Source organism: Anas acuta, chromosome 12 (assembly GCF_963932015.1).
Source record: "Anas acuta chromosome 12, bAnaAcu1.1, whole genome shotgun sequence".
Lineage (NCBI taxonomy): Eukaryota > Metazoa > Chordata > Aves > Anseriformes > Anatidae > Anas > Anas acuta.
The window spans coordinates 7,216,108-7,233,848 of NC_088990.1; the positions used below are offsets into that span (position 1 = coordinate 7,216,108).

A 17,741-nucleotide genomic window follows, 5' to 3' on the forward strand; every position below is an offset into this window, starting at 1 on the left:
TGGTTTCCCAGATCATCATTTTTATTAAAGTTCGCAGGCAGCTGGAGGAAAAAAAAAAAAAAGGAAAAAAAAAAAGAAAAAAAAACCCTACGGAATGTAAATAAGTGTCATTTAGAGCAGTGCAGAAGGGCTGTGCACCCAGAGGGCTCTTCCCGGCAGCAAAGGGCGCTTGCTGCTCCTCAAAGGCTTTGTTGTTCGAAGCACACAAGGGCTTTCAGTGCGTTGCATCATCCCGCTGGCCAGGATACAGCGCTGCCGAATGACGGGGAGAAAGGCAAGCCCCGGGTACCCACTGCAGGACACAGCTGAATGAGGCCAGCCCAGAGCTGTGTGCCCCCATGGATGGCCAGAAACCCCGCAGCTGACCCCAGGGAGCACCCAAATGTCCATCTGGGATGTGTGGGAGAAGCGGTTCACTCCCCAACCCACCCCTCATGTGCCCTGTGCTGCTCCTTCCCTCTGCTCTCCCTTCGAGGATAAAAGAGGCAAGAGGCCTCCGAAGGCCCCAAGTGTACCCAGCCACGCAGCCAGCCTCTGTTCCTGCTCGTTTGCTAATTACCCTCACCCACACGCTGTTTGGAGAGTGGGAGAGCACGGAGGGGAATCTCGGAGAGCTGCTCGGAGCAGGCAGCAGGCTTTATCCGCCGGGGCATCTCGCCGCGGTGCCGCAGTTTTGGCACGCTGGCAGAGCGGCGGCGCGCGCCCCGGCAGCTGTGCGCGGGGAGCTGCCTGGCCCCCGGCCCACAGCGAGGAAGGAGGGGAATAAAAACACCAAAAAGCTCCACAGAGCAAAACCAGAGGCACCTGCCTCGTTTCGCCAAGGCACCCAGCGCTGCAGAGCTCCCACGCTGTGATGTTTCGGCTGGGCTTGGCACAGCTGGGGGGAGCAAGGTGCTCTCTACTGGGCTCAGCCCTTCCCTTGGCCCCCCTTTCCCAGCCCCTTTTCCTTATAAAAAATCGCTTCCACGTCACCCAAACAGCAGGGAGCACCAACAGCAAGCTCACTGCCTACAAAAATCAAAAATAAATCTCTTAACCCCCCCATGACCAAGTAACATAAAGCACCTGAGGGTGCCCCGGGGGACGCAGCCCAGTGCACATCCTCATCTCCCTGCTCACATCGGGCCACCAGCATCCACCAGCTGCCCTCCCCATGCCCCCCGTGTCCCTTGTGCCCAGCCTGGCAGTGACGGCCCGGTCCTTTGAGTCCCCTGAGATACCGGGGAAGGATGTGAGAGGCTCCTTGGTGTCCTGTGCAGGGGGACAGGAGGGGACTCGGTGGCTGCGTCGGCTCCAGCAGCGAGGAAGGGGCTGTGGATGTGAGGCCGGTATCTGGGGAGGGAAAGAGAAAGGTCATTAATCGCCACGTCGCAGGCTCTGGGATACATGGAGAAAACGTTTTGCATGCTGGCAGCTCCTGGTGTCCTCCCCCGACTGCAGGGAGAGGTGCAGGGGGGGGAGCAGTCAGTGTGTTTAGGGCCACGAGCATGAACACAAAAAGCAAACCAAGAAAAAGCAAACCAAAAAAAAAACTTTTTTTTTTTTTCTTTTTCCACCGGTTCCTCCAAAACCATCCCTACGCCTGCTGCTTCCAAGGGGTTGATTACCGCAGTCTGGGACCGAGCGCAGACTGCACATGTTTCCATCTGCCCAGGGTTAGGAAAAGCCTGATTTTCATTGCCTTTCCTCCCCGGGCCAGCCACTCCCTTCCAACGCTGCTTGATAAACTGGCTCGGGAGACAACCAGCCGCCCGCCCGGCAGCAGCGCTGCCCTCCCTGCTCCTCCTGCCTCGCTCTTGGGCTCATGCAAATGCCTTTCCCTGGGAGCCACGACAGAAACCAGCAGTGACTTTGTTCCGGCAACAACAGACAGGTTTCTAGCACCTAGCGAGCGGGTTAGGAGCAGGGAGGTTTTTCCAGAGGTTTTTCAGCTGCTCTGAGTGCTGCTGCAGGCACCCAGGGCTTGTGCAGGGTGAGGTGTCCGGTGGCGAGCTGGACGTGGCCAGGAGTGATGCACGGCCCCAAAAACCTGTGTCTTCTTGCACGGCGAGAGCTGCCCCAGCTCCATGCAGAAGGGAAGCCAAACCCGTGCTTGTAAAAGGCTTGTTATCTCCGCCGTAATTAAATAATCAGGAAAAGAGTCATTGAACAGATCCGACACTTAGTGTGACCGCAGCCTGGCAGTACCAGAATATAGCACTGGGCCTGGCAGGCTGCCGAAACCCTCACGGGCACTTTGGGGCCAAAGTTCAGCTTTTCGGTGCCAGAAGAAAACCAGCGCCTGGCTGCAGCCTCCACCGCTCAGTGCTGCCACCTCTGCCCAGGGCAGGCGGGAGGTTTTGGGGTGCCAGTACCGGATCCAGGCCCTCCACGGGGCACGGCATCGGCTCTCAGCTCTGGGATGTGCCCCAGGAATCAGAGCCCGGGAGCTGGTCCCGTGGGCGTGCAGGGGAGCGTGCAGGTGTGCGGGTGAAAGGGAAGCTGCTTGCCCCAGAGCATGAGAGCCCGCAGCTTGGTGGGCCAGGTTCTCCCCAAAATTGCAAGACCCAAGAGCCGAGTGGGGCAGAGCTCCTGGCTGGGTTTCACTTGTATTTAAGAACACGGGGCTTTGTAGGAGCAGTGTCCTTATTTTGTTTCCCCTTTGCAGCGATTCACTGCCTCAGCCACCATCCCTGGGGGAGCTCTGCAGCTAGCTCAGCCCAAGTTTAACCCCACCTTTAGCCCAACTTGCTGCCTCCACCCAGGGCAGAGAGGCAACGTAGGAGCAGGTCCCACCAGAAAGCCCCCCGGCAGCACCAGCTCCACCATTTCACAGCAGCTTCGTGGCCGTGGGCAGGCTTCCAGGCTGTGTGCCCCTCATCGTGCCCCAGCCCTGGCTCTGTGGCATCCCTGTCACGGGGCACCAGGAGCTCCATGAGGCTGGCCTCGGCTCCAGCTGGGGAGGTTTGGAGGCCAAGCCCTGGGGGAAACGGTTCCAGCTGAGCAGTTTTATGCTTTAAATTAAAAGCAGGCTCTGTGCTTTACCATTGATGTTTTTCAAGGATGTGTTATTTGGGTCTCGGGGCCGGTGTGAAAGCAACCTCGCAGGTTTATAGGTGAGATTTTGGTTTTGTTTTTGGCCCAGTGTACATAATACTACTTCCTACCAGACAATTGCCCAGCTGCTTTCTCCAGCTGAGGAGTATTCCCCATATGATGAGCAGGGGCTGCCTGCTCCCAATGAGCACCGGCACCAGGAGAAACCAGCAGGGAAGGCACTGGCCACCCTGCCTCTGGGTCCCTCTTTTGGAAAGGGGACCCTATAGGGAGCGAAGTGTCCATCACGGCACAAACCCTGGTTGCTGTGTGAGCTGCAAGACAGCAACCCCCTGCCTCATGCACTGAGGGATGATGGAGGAGCCGCAGGACCCTGTAGCCAGCTATCCCAGCTATTCATGTTAAAAATAAGTAAAAAAATGTTCTCTCTGGAAAAAAATCTCACTCATGTACGTTTCAAATTCTTCTTTTAAGCAATGAGTGGAAATGAAGCCAGGAAAGCACACAAAACCCTTACACAGTGACTTTTCACCAGCTTTATTTGTAGGTTGGCATATTACAGTTTCTAATTCCCTTGTGCTTGTGCCAGGCTCCAGCATACAGTGAAAAAGATCACATAACCCCCCAAAGATCTTTATTAGGTCTGAGCAATCCCAATACAGCATGGAGGAAAAAGGCAGGAGAGAAAACATCAAGGCTCTGTGTTTTGGGGGACTGATTTTTCTTCGGTGGCTGAAGAACCAACTCTCACCTCAAACCCTTCCCCATTCCTATTGCCAGCGGTGTGACTGGTGTGGAGCTTTAATATTCAAACGCATCTGCTACCAGAGAAAATTAATTTTCAGCTCTAGGACAGCTCTTAAAGGGGGGCCCCATTGACCCGCACTGAAAACGATGGAGTCCTCACACTGCTGGCTGCAATATTTAATAGCTGAGTGGCAGTTAATTAGATTACTGAGCCACTGTGACAGATGCTAGGCAACGCCTGAGGAGGAGAATTTGGAAAGGCCATTATCTTCCAGCGCTGTGAAAGTGCTCAGAAATCTCCTTTTAACCCTTCCCGCTCTTGCCAGTGTGGTCCAGCCCAGGTTAAAGCCCGGCCTTTTGCAAATCAAAGGCCAGAATAATGCCCTGGGTGCTTTTCTACCTGAGACAAGCAGGAGGTCACGTTGGGCAAACGCCTGGTAGAGGTGCCAGGAGCTCCTCTTCGGTTCCCGGCTGGCATCCAGAGATCATGAGGAAATGCCTGAGCACTGCAGTAATTCACCCGCTGGGTGATTCCCAGGTATACCGAGTGCAAAGCGGGGAAGTAAGAGGGTGTTAGAGGCACTGGGCAGCACTCCTTGCTCTGTTAAGTGGATTTTGATGAAGATACAGAAGAATTTCCCTCCCCATGGTCCCACCTCCCAATAAAACTTTAAGCTCATCAATCCTGTCCCCAGAGGCGAGGGTTTCCCAGCCGGGAGGCTGCAGGGTGAAACCTGCAGGCAGAGCTAGCAGAGGTGTTACAGACTTGCTGGAGAGAGGACAAGGAGAGCACCGACACCTCTGCTTCCACAATGCAAGGCGAGAGAGCTTGTGGCCTTCTCCTCCAGCTACATCTCGGCACAGATCGGTGACCATGTGCAGAGCTGGTGAGCAGAACAGTGACCAAACATCCTGCTGGGGAGGTGAGGAGGAAGCAGCTGCCCTCTGCCAGCCGTGCCAACACTGATTCGGGGCACGTGAGAACCAGAACCACACAGGACACCAGGAGCTTCCACCAACCTTCTCATTCCCACACAGCCCAACACAGCAATAAACACGTCCTTCTGCTGGTTCCAAACCCCCTTCCCTCCCACTCAGGTCTCACACACAAGTCTCAGAAGTTCTGATGTAACAAGCAACAGCTTGGATATTAAATAAACACCGGGACCATCAAATGCACTGAGGCTTCTAAGCTTCTGCTACCCACTGAAATGTAAATACAGAACATAAAAAGAGCCTTGGGATTCTCCAGCATCCTAGGGGTCACTTGCCTACATATTCAGCAGCTCCAAACCAACCACCCAGATACCAGTATTAAACCACTGAGACTTCTTCCAAAGTATGTGTTGCCCTACTGTATTTCAGGTCTCAAATTTAAATTCCTTTAGGAACTGTAACCCCCTCAACCACATGGGGACAGTACGTATTCTATGGTCATATCCACGACAGGAGGCATGGATAAGACCATCTTGAAACGATGGAGTTTATTTTTCAGCACTGTGGAGTTTATTTTTCTTTTTTGGTGTGATGTCCCTCCCGCCTTTAACGCGCCTTTCTCATTAAAAAGCGAGTGAACTGGAACCTGTGGCTTGTGTGCGGTGTGTGGAGATGCATTTGAGGCAAAAGAGCAAGTTTCAGTTTTAGAGGAGACCCTTACCTTACTGAACTCCTGGCTACGAGCCCCCGAGCCCTGCCCCTCATGACGGCAAGTGCTTCCAGGTGCTGACAAAAGCCGTGGGGATGAGCGAGTAAGGCACTGTTGTGATACAGTTCCACGTGTCCGACATGGGGTCGTAGCAGTCCAGCGTTTTGCACCTCTGAGTCCCAAAGTAGCCCCCCACCACGTAGAGTTTATTCCCCGAGGCCAAGGCGTGGCAGGACATGCGCTTGGCGGTCATGTCCCCGATGCGCGTCCACTGGTCCGTCTCGCAGTCGAAGCGGTAGGCGGAGGCGGCCGTGAACTCCGTGTCCCCCCCCATGATGAAAATCTGGCTGCCCAGGACGGCGGCGGCCGTGTAACGCCAGGGCTGCGGGCACTCCGCTTTGATTGTCCACCGGTTCTCGAGCGGATCGTAGCACTGCACCTTGGACACCATGTCCCGGTGGATGCTGGTGCCGCCGAAAACAAAAAGCTTCAGCCTGGCGCTCACCACCGCCGCATTGCTCACCCCGTCTCTCAGCGGAGCCACCATCATCCACTTGTTGGCCGTGGGATCGTACTTCTCCACTTGCTTCAGGGACACCGAGGGCGACGCAGGGAAGACCCCGGCCACTGCCGTGTGCCCCCCAACCACGTAGAGGCAGTTTTCCAGTTCGGCTGAGCCGTGCCCAAAGCGAGCTATCAGCATGGGGGCGGCTTTGGACCATTCCTCATGGACAGTGTCGTACACCCACACGTCTTTGGAGACCCCGTTCTCCGAGCCCCTGCCACCAGTGATGTACACTTTGCAGCCAATGGCGCAGGCGCTGAACTCTTTCCGCGGGCTTGGCAGGTCTGCTTTGGGGATAATTTCCTTCGCTTTTTGATCCACTTGGTAGATCTTGTCACACATGAAGGTCTGCCCTCCCAGGATCAGCAAGGTGTGGCCGGCTTTGCGGGGCCTGGCGCAGGGACTGGTGACAACCCCGTCGTTCTGGAGGATCTTCTTCTTGCACTGAATGGCTTCGTCCAAGACAAGCTTGTTCCTTTCATCCACCATGATCAGGTCCTCACAAGCCAAGGCCTCCTTGAGGCATTCAGAAGGAAGCAAGGCCAGGCGAACATTCCTCAGCAGCTCTGGAAGATAAGCCTTCCGCTCATCTAGATCGTATTTCACCCACTGGAGGACAGCCTTAAAGACCTTCTCCTCATCCTCAATTTCCAGCTCGTCGCTGGAGATGAGGTCCAGCAGAGTGTCCTTGGAAAGGTTGTTGAAGTCCTCGCTCTTGTGAACGGTCTCAAAGTTGACCAGGCACATCCTCCAGGAGAGCTCGTAGAGTCGGCGGCACTGATGGGCATCCGAGAGCAGCATCATGCCCAGGCAGTTGGAAGGGTAGAGGTTCTTCTCCAGGAACTCGGCTGCTGCGTCTCGGACATCGTGGAACTGCAGCATGTCCCCAGCCTCCAGGAGGGACTCGGCGTTTTCCTCGTTGATGATGATCCGTGAGGAATAAGCGAAGTCCAGCAGCAGCTCCAGCACCTCGGGATGGAGGCTGTCGTGGAAGTTCACCGCGTCGTCCAGGCTCTCACGCAGCCCGTTGCTGAACATGGCTTCGAAGTACCTGCTGGAGGCGGCCAGCACCGCCCGATGGCAGGGGAACGAGCGGTTCCCTGCCCACAGGGTGACGTCGGTGAACATGCAGTGCTTCCGCAGGGTGTTCAGGTGGGACAGCACGCAGTCCGGGTGGGAAGCTTTGTGGAAGAGCAAGATGTTCATGGAGCCGGTGCTCGTCCGGGATTTACGGTTCTCGTGGACGCTGACTGACATGGTGGCAGCTCGACAACCTGCGGAGAGACGAGCAGAGAAAGGATTATTCTTTTTTTACACACCCATTTTTACACACACGTTTGCTCTCCAGCCCTGCTACACCGTCAGAGGACCTTGGACACAAAGCACCAGCGGGTGCCCAGCACCTCCAGCACCCTCCTGCAATGCGACTCGGGCTATACAAGGAAAGGCAGGGGCGTGAGGGGGGAAGTCTGCTCCTTGGTTTCAGCAACAGAGCAGCAAAGTGAAGCAATCAGAACCCAAACTCGAGGGTAAATTGTCTCAACGGCCCCTCGAGGGGATTGGCAAACCGCAGAAGAGTATTTTTCCTTCGAAAACAGCATTAGGAGAGCAGTCTATCCAGGGTAAAGGGCACCAGCCTGTTCTTGGCTCGGCACAAATCAGGTTTGGCTTCTGATTTCCATGAAGATTATTGCAGCTTTAGGAAAGGCAATTGCTACTGGTTTTATTTGTGGAATATCTAGCTACCGGCACCAGCCCAAAGTTCTGAACCACCTCTACCAAAGCCTTTCATTGCAGTTTTTGTTGATAAAACTCACGAGAGATTCTCGTGACTTCCAACATTTTCTGTACAGATTCACATCACAGAGAAGGATAAAAGAGACGGCTAATTTATGGTTTTTAACAGACAGGCAGAAGGAAACACAACGCTTTTATAAGCTACTATTTCATTTAAGTGCTCCATGCCTGTGGAAGAAAAAGCCTTTGGACCAATCAAGTTGGTAGTGATGACAGAATTCAAGTCGCTCACTGTAAAATATTTTAGCCAGCCCAAGTTTTTGCCCTATGTAACTGAAGTAGGCAGACAGATAACACACACAGTCCTCTCTCAGGGCAGAAAGTCAGCACTGAAGTGAAGTTGATAGCACGACTGTCCTGAGCTTTGAAAAATGAGCCAAAAAAAAAAAAAAAAAAGCCTGAGATGTAAATGAGGAGCGTGATTTTTCCAAGCCCGATGCACAAAGATGCACTGGGGGGAGGGCAATGTGACTGTGAAATGCACAAAGCACCTGAGCCAAGCTGCCAGACACAGCACAGCAGCCAGAAAGCCTCGGCTCGTTCAGCACAGCCAAGCACACCGGAGCAGCTCTCTGGGCCCCACCGTGACAGCAGGGAGAGCAAAGCCAGGGCAGGCACTACAGCAGATGGCATTCGTGCTGCATCCAAAGAAGCTCTCCCTGGCTAAAAAGGGAGTTTGGGCTAAAGACGGGGACAAGTCACAGAGCTCGGTGGGGTCAGACCCTTCCTGGCAGTGTTTCAGCATGTCTGTCCATTCACCTGATTCTTTAGGAATCAGTAATTTGGCACACACAGAGCTGTCAAGGTGTTTTTTGGGGGGAATCTAAACCTTGCTGCTTTGCAAGCCTTAAGTTTTAAAGGGTCTTTCTCACCTGCGAGCACCCAGGCTGCCCTCCCGAGCTATGGGATCCTGGGGAGATGCCCAAATTGCCACCAGGCAGGCTCGGGGTGAGACGTGAGCCCTGGCACCCGTCGGCTGTCGGCGCAGGGACTCAGGGCAGACAGGGTGCTGAGTCCCACGGGGATGCTGGAGGCTTGCGACACCGACCCTGCCGAGACACCACCCGCCCACGGATGACCTCAAGCAGGGGCTGATGGCCAGATAAGGGCCCTGAATCACGCTCTGCTCACGCCTTTCATACCCACCCCAAGGTACAAGCCTGTATTGGACAAGCGTTTGTGGGTGTCTCTCTTTCTCCCCCAGCCACTGTGAATTATTGAGGTCCCTGAGACCTTGCTCATTCCTCAGGGCTATGTTAGAGACCAGGGAAAAGGTCTTCTCCATGCCAACTGGGGCAGAAATGAGTGCTTATCTGAGCAGCCACAGCTCCTAATGGCAGGGCAGCAGCATCGCTGGGGGTATCTACGTTGTGCTGGTGCACAGCCCTCACCAAAACCCCTGCGGTTTGGAGCTGGGGCTGCCGAGCTCGTCTCATTTGTGATGGGAGGCTGTGAGCAACCGGGGCTCCAAAACAGGAAGGAAAAGGCCCCGACAGGAAGGAAAACGCTGTCACCGAGCAGCCGAGGAGCACTCTGAAGCGCATCCCGAGGAAATGGTGTCCAGCACCCACACCCAGCCCAGGGACAACGCTGATTTAAGAGGCTGTACGGATTCCTGCATCAAAGCTCTGCAACGCTGCACTGAGGAATACAAATGAAACATTTATGAGGCTGCTAAAAGCTATTGATTTAGGCTCCTACTCCCAGCACCTCAGAAACCACCCTGCCATCGCTCCTGCTTCCTCTGCTCACAGCTCGGGTCACGTATTCAACGTTAACCTTTGATTTGCTTATCCGCAGAAAAAATAAGCAATTTATACAGGACGGCTACGGAAACAAACAAAAAGATTATGGGAAGGCAGCCCCATTTTTTTTTCTGACGCTAAGATTAGAAAAGCCACTAGACAGAATGGAAGCAGCAGGTCGTTTAGGAGAGAGAAATGTTGGTAAAAAAGCTGCAGCAGAGCTGCTGTGATTATATATATATATTAAAAAAAAAAAACTCAACAACCATCCAACCTTCAAGCACCTAGCATTTAACATCTTGTCCACGGTAATGAAATATTTCTAACCAGTGGGTAATGAATAGGGCAGAAGACGTTGGGTTGCAGGCCGGTCCCCATTAGGACTGGTCTTCACGTCACCGTGTCCCAGTGCAAGCATCAACTGGTCCCCAGTACAGCCGCTCCAGTTGGCCTCTCCTGGAGCTGGGTGGTGGCACTGGCTGCCACTGGTCACCGACAAATCGCCACACAAACAGCCTCCTAGCTCAGGCGTGCGGCCATCTCACCAGCAAGGCTTGCTCCTATTTTTTCAGCAGCTTTCAAAACGAAGTTGTTTTGAGGGCAAACAACACAAAGCACCTACTTCTTGAATCCTACAGTAGCTGGGCACAAGCAGGAAAGCAGTAGCTGTTAGTCCTTCCCCCATACAAACACACCCCAGTGCATCTCGCAGTCTGCAGGGAACCTGGCACCATTCCACACCTATCAGGTGAACAGAAACTGCAGGCACGCAGTTCAGCTGGTGGGTTTCTTCCAAATCCAGTGGCACGAAAAGGATCTTCTATGCTTTTCGTGATGCACACAAGCATACTGCAATTTGAGCAACATTTCCCTGCCGTGATGAGCAGGCTGGATCCACGACACGCGCAGAGCAGAATTTAGCCCCTCCTGCATTCCTCATTTCCCTTACCCTGCTACTGAGTTAAAGAGAAAAAACAGAACTGCTCAGGACAAGGAATATCTCAAAGAATAAATATAATAAATATTATATACCAAATATTCACTGTGAAGTCTTTTAGAGGATCTTATTGCATGCACAGGCGGATGATAACCCTTCTCCCGCGGGGCGGAGGGCAGCAGGGCAGCAGGTTTTTGACAGCTATCCACTGCTGTCTGCTGGCTATAATATTCCCCTGGCTGTATGAAGCTTTTGTACGGCAGATACAGGAAAGACAGGATTTTTTTCCAGCAGAGCAAGATAAGGGCGCTTTGGAAATCCTTCCCACACGGGGTAGACAGCAACCCAAAAGGAGGGTAGGAGCTGGATCGGGGAGAAAAGACCCCTCTGATCTCAGCTCAGGAAGAAAATGCTGGGGAAAATATCCCCAGCAGCCTGTGGACAGGACAAAGCTGGCAAAGAAAACACGGTGGGAAAACAAAACCTCAGAGCTGGCCAAAGTCCCTGCTCGAGCAATGGGCACAGTTCTGCCCGAGCACTTCTTGCCTCCTGCAAACCTCTGCAGCAGCAGGCGGCCGTCCCTGAGGCTGGTGGGTCACCGTGTCGAGGAGCTGGTGCTGGTAACTGAGGAGATCCTTGGGAAACACTCTTATCTCTTGAAAAATCCAAGCAGCACTTAGAAATTGGATACTTCCAAGCTGTATCAGCCCCTGGTTTCCAACCACAGAAGATCTGCATACGAGAAGAGAGCCCAGGAGCACTACTGATATACGACCTATATTTAGCCAGGCTTGGGGTTCCACCCTCCATCCTAAACCAGCGGAGTGCCACAGATCTCCGCTTCATTTCCCTATCAGCAGGGGATCCCCAGCTGCTTTGGCCAAGCTGTCTGCACCTTGTGAGCTGACTCGGTTCTCCATCTGGGCTGGACCATCAGCCATGCAGGGGCTGCGTCTCTTCCCAAGTCACCCAGCTGAGATGCTGCTTCCCTTTAAACAGACAATATTTGAGGAAGAGTAAGTCCCCAGAGGGACTTTGGGGATTCAAGAATCATTTCTGCTTAGAAGGGGAAAACTACAGTCTCAGGACCGTAAAGGTTGGCTAAACACCAACAAAGAGCCCAAATCCCATGAACCGAGGCTGGCTTTTTGTTTGCCGAGCAGACTTTCAGAGAAGCAGCAAGCAGAACACATTTCCTTTTTGCCTTGCTCAACCATCAACTATTTAAAGCAGTAAATAAGTAAATAAATAAGCAGTAGAGTTCCCAGCTGGCTCCCTTCAGGAGACTTGGAAGAAACTCCCTGGGCAGCGGCAGAGGCTGGAGAGCTGCCTCCCTGCCACGAGGCTCCGTTTCTTCAGAGTGCTGGGATTTAGCACGAGCTGGTGTGCACGCCGTGCTGGGGACTTGCAGTAGGATTTAAATGCTACCCGTGCAAATTTGAGATCAGAGCTTTCACCATTTCCTTTTTTGATTTACTCAAGCTCGTTTTGGCTGCTTTCATTTTTCCGGCCACACGGCTGCCAGCAGATACTCCGAATTCAGAGCAACCAGGACAGGAGCCATCACCCCTCCGTGGGCACCAGGCTGGGACACAACACAAACACACCATCACACAACAGGACTTTCAATATCCTCGTGATCTGAGCCTTACTCTTTCACCCATTCAGGTGACTTCACAGATCTGGAGATTGTGCAGGAGGAGAGGGGAAGTTTGGCTGCCTGCACATACAATAAATCAATACGACGCCGGCTTGCACTCTCCTTAATGAGCCAAGGGTGTTGTGGTTGATTTTGCAGGGTGGCAGCCTTAAGATTCATTTTTTCCCCTCCGATTTCACAATATCAGCCCTCTGGGGTGAAATGCCATCTCAAATTCAGACAAAGTTCCACTTCTGCAGGGAAATAAACTCTTGACTTACTAGTAAATTGCCTGTGCTCTTGTCCTGAATATTCATGCATTTCCAATGCCTTCACAAACTGCAACGCCTGCTGCTCAGCTCCAGCTCAGGACAAAATTACTGCTGCAGGAGAGCTGATTCCCCTTTTTTTACTCTAAGAGTTGCAACCTAGAAATGTAAGAAGCCGCCTGCGGTTTCATCTTGGTGGGGGAGAGCTCCTTGCAAAGCTGCTTAGGACAAAGAGCGGTGTGGCAATGCACTGCCGAACACACCCCCCAGTCCAGCCGTGTTTCAGAAGCACGGAAAGCAATCGCTGGGTGGAGGCTCTGTCAAAATGTTTGAGGAGAAGGAGACTCCAACACATGCAGGCTTTCATCACGTACTCAGGGACACAGCTTGAGTTTCAAAAGCAGAAAAAAAAAATACAAACACAGAAGAAATGAAAAGATAAGCGGGGAACGGAGGTAGGAAACGAGAAAGGGGAAGGAACAAATCTGAAGAGCTTTTTCGGATGCGTTTCATGTCCCTGCAAAACACGGTGGCCTGTCAGGTATACAGCTCGGAGCTGCTAGAAATGCTCGATGCTAATAATGCCCCTCTGCGAAGAGGGCTTGAGATGAAAGGAATAAAAATAGCAGCTGGCATTTAGCGTAATGCTGTGCTCGGGGAGCGAGGCACCTGGGCTGCAGCCAGGTGGGCAGCCAAGGAGCTTCCCCGCATCTCCTCCGGGAAGCCTCCTCTGCTCTGCCCTCACCTCGGCGGTGCTTGCGTGCAGGCTCTGCTCTCTAATAAAGGAGGCTTCGTCTCCAGCGACGCCTGCGAATTTCGTGGTTTGCCCGTGTCAGTCAAATTCGTTCTCCTCTGCAGGATGACTAATGCAGCAAAGATGCGACCGTGATTTCTCACCCTGGAATTCAGGCAACGTAACCCTGCCGTGAATCAGGGGCAGCAAAGCTGGATTTGGCCTCCCTGACAAACTCTCGTTGTTTCATCATATCCGCAAAGGAAAGATAGTTATCCACGTCCCAGCCCCCAAAAGCAGGATTTCAGATCCTGCCCCAGCCTTGGAGAAGGGGAGGCCTCTTTATCGTTTCTTCTCATTTTCTCACTTTCTAGTCTGGCCCGCGCATCCTAGACAGAAAACAGAGAGACCATGTGAAAGGCTCCTTCTGTTGGCTCAGGCAGAAACTGGGAGGTTTTCCAAGGCCAATTCTGTAGGCTCCAGCAGATCAGATTGTCTGGAGAAGGTCCGGGCACGTATCTGAACGTCAGCGTGCTTACTAAAGCAAATCCAAACTCAGAAACTTGGTTTGTCCATCGCCGTTTCGTATCCCATTCCCCACTCACCATCTCTCCCTTTAAACTTATGCTCCACTCTGAGCCCAAAGTCACCACAAGAATCTACTGAATGCCACTTCCCATAAAAATCAAAGCCAGTACTTGCAAGCTGGACCAATTAGTGAGGTTCTTGTTCTATCCTGCAAAAGCACTGGTAAAAGGGGCAGCAGTGCCCAAAACCTACAAGAGACAAACTATCAAGAGCCCAGGGAGATCAAATTCCAATCAAAATAAAAATATGTGTAGGAAACTTGCTTTATGTGCAACAGATGCAGTTTTATTTGCAAACCAGGTATTGGACTTGCTACTCCACAACTGAGTTACTCCATAAATCTTCTTAAGCTACCTGTGAGGCAATCAAATAAAGTTCACGTTCACCACTAAGCTCACTGGCTTTGCAGTCCCTGGGAATACCACACCCTCCTACAACCACTATCCAAATCGGGATAAATAATGCTTTTAGCCACAGTTCAGGCTCCAGACAATAGCTTTTCATTGCTACGCCTTAACCCCAGTGGATCCTTTCAGAGCCCGTGATTCATTTCAGAGGCTGCTGTGGGGTTTTGTCCTCCCCGCCTGCCCTCCAGCTCCGCTGGTGAATGAATTCCCTTCTGCTAGATCAATCACAGTCGTTTCGCAAAATGAATGCAGGGCTGCAGAGGAGGCAAGTTTTCAGTCCCGTCTCCCATATTATGCCCCAAAAAGGCTCCGAAATGGAGACAATCGACTTGATTGCAGCATCTACCCCAGCCCCATGTGAGCAGGAGAAAGCCCCTTTTCAAGCAAGGCAGCTTGCACAGGGAAAAGGCCTTCAGTACTTCAAACACAGGCAAGCAGAACCACACGCCACTTCCCAGGGAGAGTTTATAGGATGAGATGTGGTGCGTGCCAAATTAATGCCAGAACAACCACTGGAGCTGCTGACTGCAGGGAGCACGTTCCCAGCCCCTCTCTGCAGGCTGTGCCCAGCTCCCAGCGCCGAGGCTGGCAATGCTGCTGGCTCAGCCAGCCAGAGGAACCGGCGGCCACGCCACCTACCCTCACACCAAGCAGGTCTGTCTCCCCGCTGCCAGGGCAGGATCTGGGTTCTGTGCCCAGCCAGGTAACCTGCTGTTTGTTTCGTCTTCCCTGCTCCTCCGCCAGGCAGATCTCGGTGCAGCAGCCAGGTTCAGGGTGCAGGATTTCACCTGCAGCTCTGGCTGGAGCTCAATACGCCACGCGATGCCACGGAGGTGGGAGACCCTCACGTAACTGATCAGCTGCTGATGCTGGTGGGCACAAAGCCGGCTTGCAAACCACTGACAGGTGATACTCAAGGGTGTGAGGCTGCAAGACAGGGCATTGCTCATCGCCCTCTGGCTCTGGACAGAAGGAACAAAGGTGACACCCATCTCTGATGTTTTAATTTCAGTACTAACAGCATCCAAGCATGTACTCAGCTTCCACATCCCGGAGCTGAATGGGAGCGCTGCAGCAAGCCAGCCTGTCCCAGGCATCTGTGCACGCATCACAGGCAAACCAGAAGGACTGGCAGCCTGCTACAGTAATAAACTTGCCTCACCACAATCTGGCAGGCTGTCATTTGAAACTGGTAGTCTCTGCAAAGTCCGATGGCCAGCAAGCAGGCAGCAGCTACAGGACAAGCAGCATTCCCAGGCTCGAGTGACGTGGGGGAAGACCGAGCAGCCCCCTCTGGCTGAAGTGATGCTAATGGTCACTGCGGGGATAGGAAGTCAATAAAGAAAGGCTGACATGATGGTGGTGGCTAAAGGTCAGCCCAGGCACTCGGGGCGACTCGTTACAGCTCAATGCATCCTGGCCGCGCTCCTGCAGCCAGCGTTTTATGCAACGCCAGCTTCATCCCCTGCAGTCGATAAAAGACCGGAGCACGGCTACTCCTCGCTTCACCTGCTGACACTGCTGCTCCCTGCATGCTCCTTCCAGACCCCCAGTGCCCACTGCAGATGTCCCAGGATGGCTCTGCAGTCCCTGCTCCACCACCTCGTGCCCACCTCCCCACTCCAGCACCCTGCATTTCCCTGCTCCACAACCCCGTGCCCACCTCCCTAGAACTGCCCCACACACTCTGCCCTCACCCCATCACTCCCAAAACCTACCTCCTAACACTGCCTAAAGCCTGGCTGTGAAGGAGGAGGACCTGAGCTCCTGCAGACTGTGGTTACCACTGTAGGGACAAAATAGGTACCGTAACTCACCCGTTAATACATCCAGACTGACAGCCACATGCTCCCTTCCTGCCCCTGCCCGGCACTGCTCCAGCCCTGGAGGGACCACCTCATGCACCACCCCACGATCATTTTAACACATTTGGAGGTGCCAGGCAACAATGCCCTGTTCCCAAGCTGCCTGCCCTCGCAAATTTCCATCTGCCTCCCTCCTGCTGTCCAAAGGTTCTCAGCTGGCCTCATCGCCTCTCCCAAACCACATCAGGAGCCCGGTCACGCTGCCTGCATTACCCACGCCTGCCCCAAACGCAGCGTGGGGACCTACCATGGGACACGTTTCATGATGAGGCAGGAGGACCTGGCACAGCAATTGCCACATACCGGAGAAAAAGGACAAAAAAAGGGGCAGGAAGTTTGGGTTCCCCAACGCTGAGGGTGTTTACAGCCTCCTGCCTACCTCGAGGCGCTCCCGATTTGCTTCTGCAGCAAATTCCCCTCCGGTTTTAGTCCCGGGAGCCCTGCGCCCACACCTTCCCGTCGCAAACCTCCACCTCTGCCTCTTCCCCAGGCGCGTCCTTATCGCGGAGATAAGGCCCAGCAGGTGGACGAGGCCACAGAAGAGACAAAAAGATGATTTGGGGTCAGGTTTGATAGGAAACAGCAAGCAGGGCACGGCAATCGGCGAGGCCCTAGGAAAGGTCCCACATCCCTAAAGAGGGGCACGAAGAGATGGGGAAGGGAAATAAGCGGTGCCTGAGCCCCCGGAGATGTGGGACACCAGTATGGGACCTGAGCAGGGATGGGGAGCACAGTGGGGTTATGGGCAGGGGCTGGCCAGCAGCAGGCACCAACCACACACACACAGCGGGTGGGCGAAAAACGAATGAAAAATTGTCCTAAGGCAGCGGAGGGAGGAAAGTGGCAGCGTAAAAAGTTACAGAGATGCTCGCTGTGCTGGGACTCGGGGTGCGTATTTATAGGGTATCTGTAGGGTGACCATCTGTAGGGTGACCGCGGTCCGGGCTGCCGGTGGGGACGGTTTGGGGCAGGGAGGCTGGGGGCAGAACGCCTCCAGGAGCCCCTAGCGCTGCCCTAACCCCCCCAAGGCAGCGGGGATGGGATGCAGCGGGGCACAGCGCCGCGGAACCCGCCCCAAACCCGCCCCAAACCCGTTTTTGGGGTGCCGGGGGGCTGCGGGGCAGCGCGGGGCGGGGGCACTGCAGCCCCACGGAGCCCCGCGGCGATGCCCGCAGGGAAAGCGGCGCCCCGCGGCTCCCCACTCGAGACCCTGATGCCGGTTTGAGGCTTTTGGGTCTATTTTGGGTCTTTTTGGGGTCTTTTTGGGGTCTTTTTGCTTCCTCCCATCCCCTACCCGCACTCCTCCGAGCCCACGCGCGCTCCCGCGGCTCAGCTCACCGCCTGCTCCCGGCGTCCCGCAGCCCCTAGGGTGAGCGGACACCCCGGGGCCGCTCCCGGCCCACGCGTGGCCGCGCTGCCCCGCAGCCTTCCTCCTCCTCCTCCTCCTCCTCCTCCTCCTCCTCCCGCCCCCGCCCGCGCGCCCCCGCGGAACCGTGCGGCCCGGGGGCGGGGCCGCCGCCGCGCCCGCAGCCAATCAGGCGGCGCCCTGCCCGTGACGTCATCGGAGGGCGGGGCCTCCGGGAGCGGCGGGGAGGGAAAGGGGAGGGTGGAAGGGCGGGGGCGCGGCCAATGAGGGGGGAGCACGGCGGGGAGGGGCGGGGGGAGGGAGGGAGGCTGCGGGATGGGTCCTAAAGCCCGCCCGCTGTGGGGGGCGCTGCGGGGGTGCGGGGGGATGAGGGGCGACAGCGCTGCTGGGCTGGCCTCGGTC

The 17,741-nt window shown here is 54.6% G+C and overlaps 1 protein-coding gene across 5 annotated transcripts; it reads right to left on the reverse strand.

Annotated features, from left to right (window-relative positions):
• Positions 1–17,456, reverse strand: KLHL25 (kelch like family member 25). Of its 5 annotated transcripts, XM_068695475.1 has the most exons (4): positions 17,312–17,453; positions 16,353–16,470; positions 15,827–15,894; positions 3,558–7,267 (listed from the first exon to the last, which is right to left on the reverse strand). In XM_068695475.1, the coding sequence occupies exon 4, from the start codon at positions 7,248–7,250 to the stop codon at positions 5,481–5,483; it is 1,770 nt and encodes a 589-aa protein (XP_068551576.1). In that variant the 5' UTR covers positions 7,251–7,267; positions 15,827–15,894; positions 16,353–16,470; positions 17,312–17,453; the 3' UTR covers positions 3,558–5,480. The 5 variants fall into 5 exon arrangements, with proteins under 5 accessions (XP_068551573.1, XP_068551576.1, XP_068551577.1 ...); XM_068695476.1 differs by lacking the exon at positions 16,353–16,470 and having other exon boundaries at positions 17,312–17,451; XM_068695472.1 differs by lacking the exons at positions 15,827–15,894; positions 16,353–16,470; positions 17,312–17,453 and adding an exon at positions 1–1,332 and having other exon boundaries at positions 5,441–7,267.
• Between the last annotated feature and the right edge of the window lie 285 nt (positions 17,457–17,741).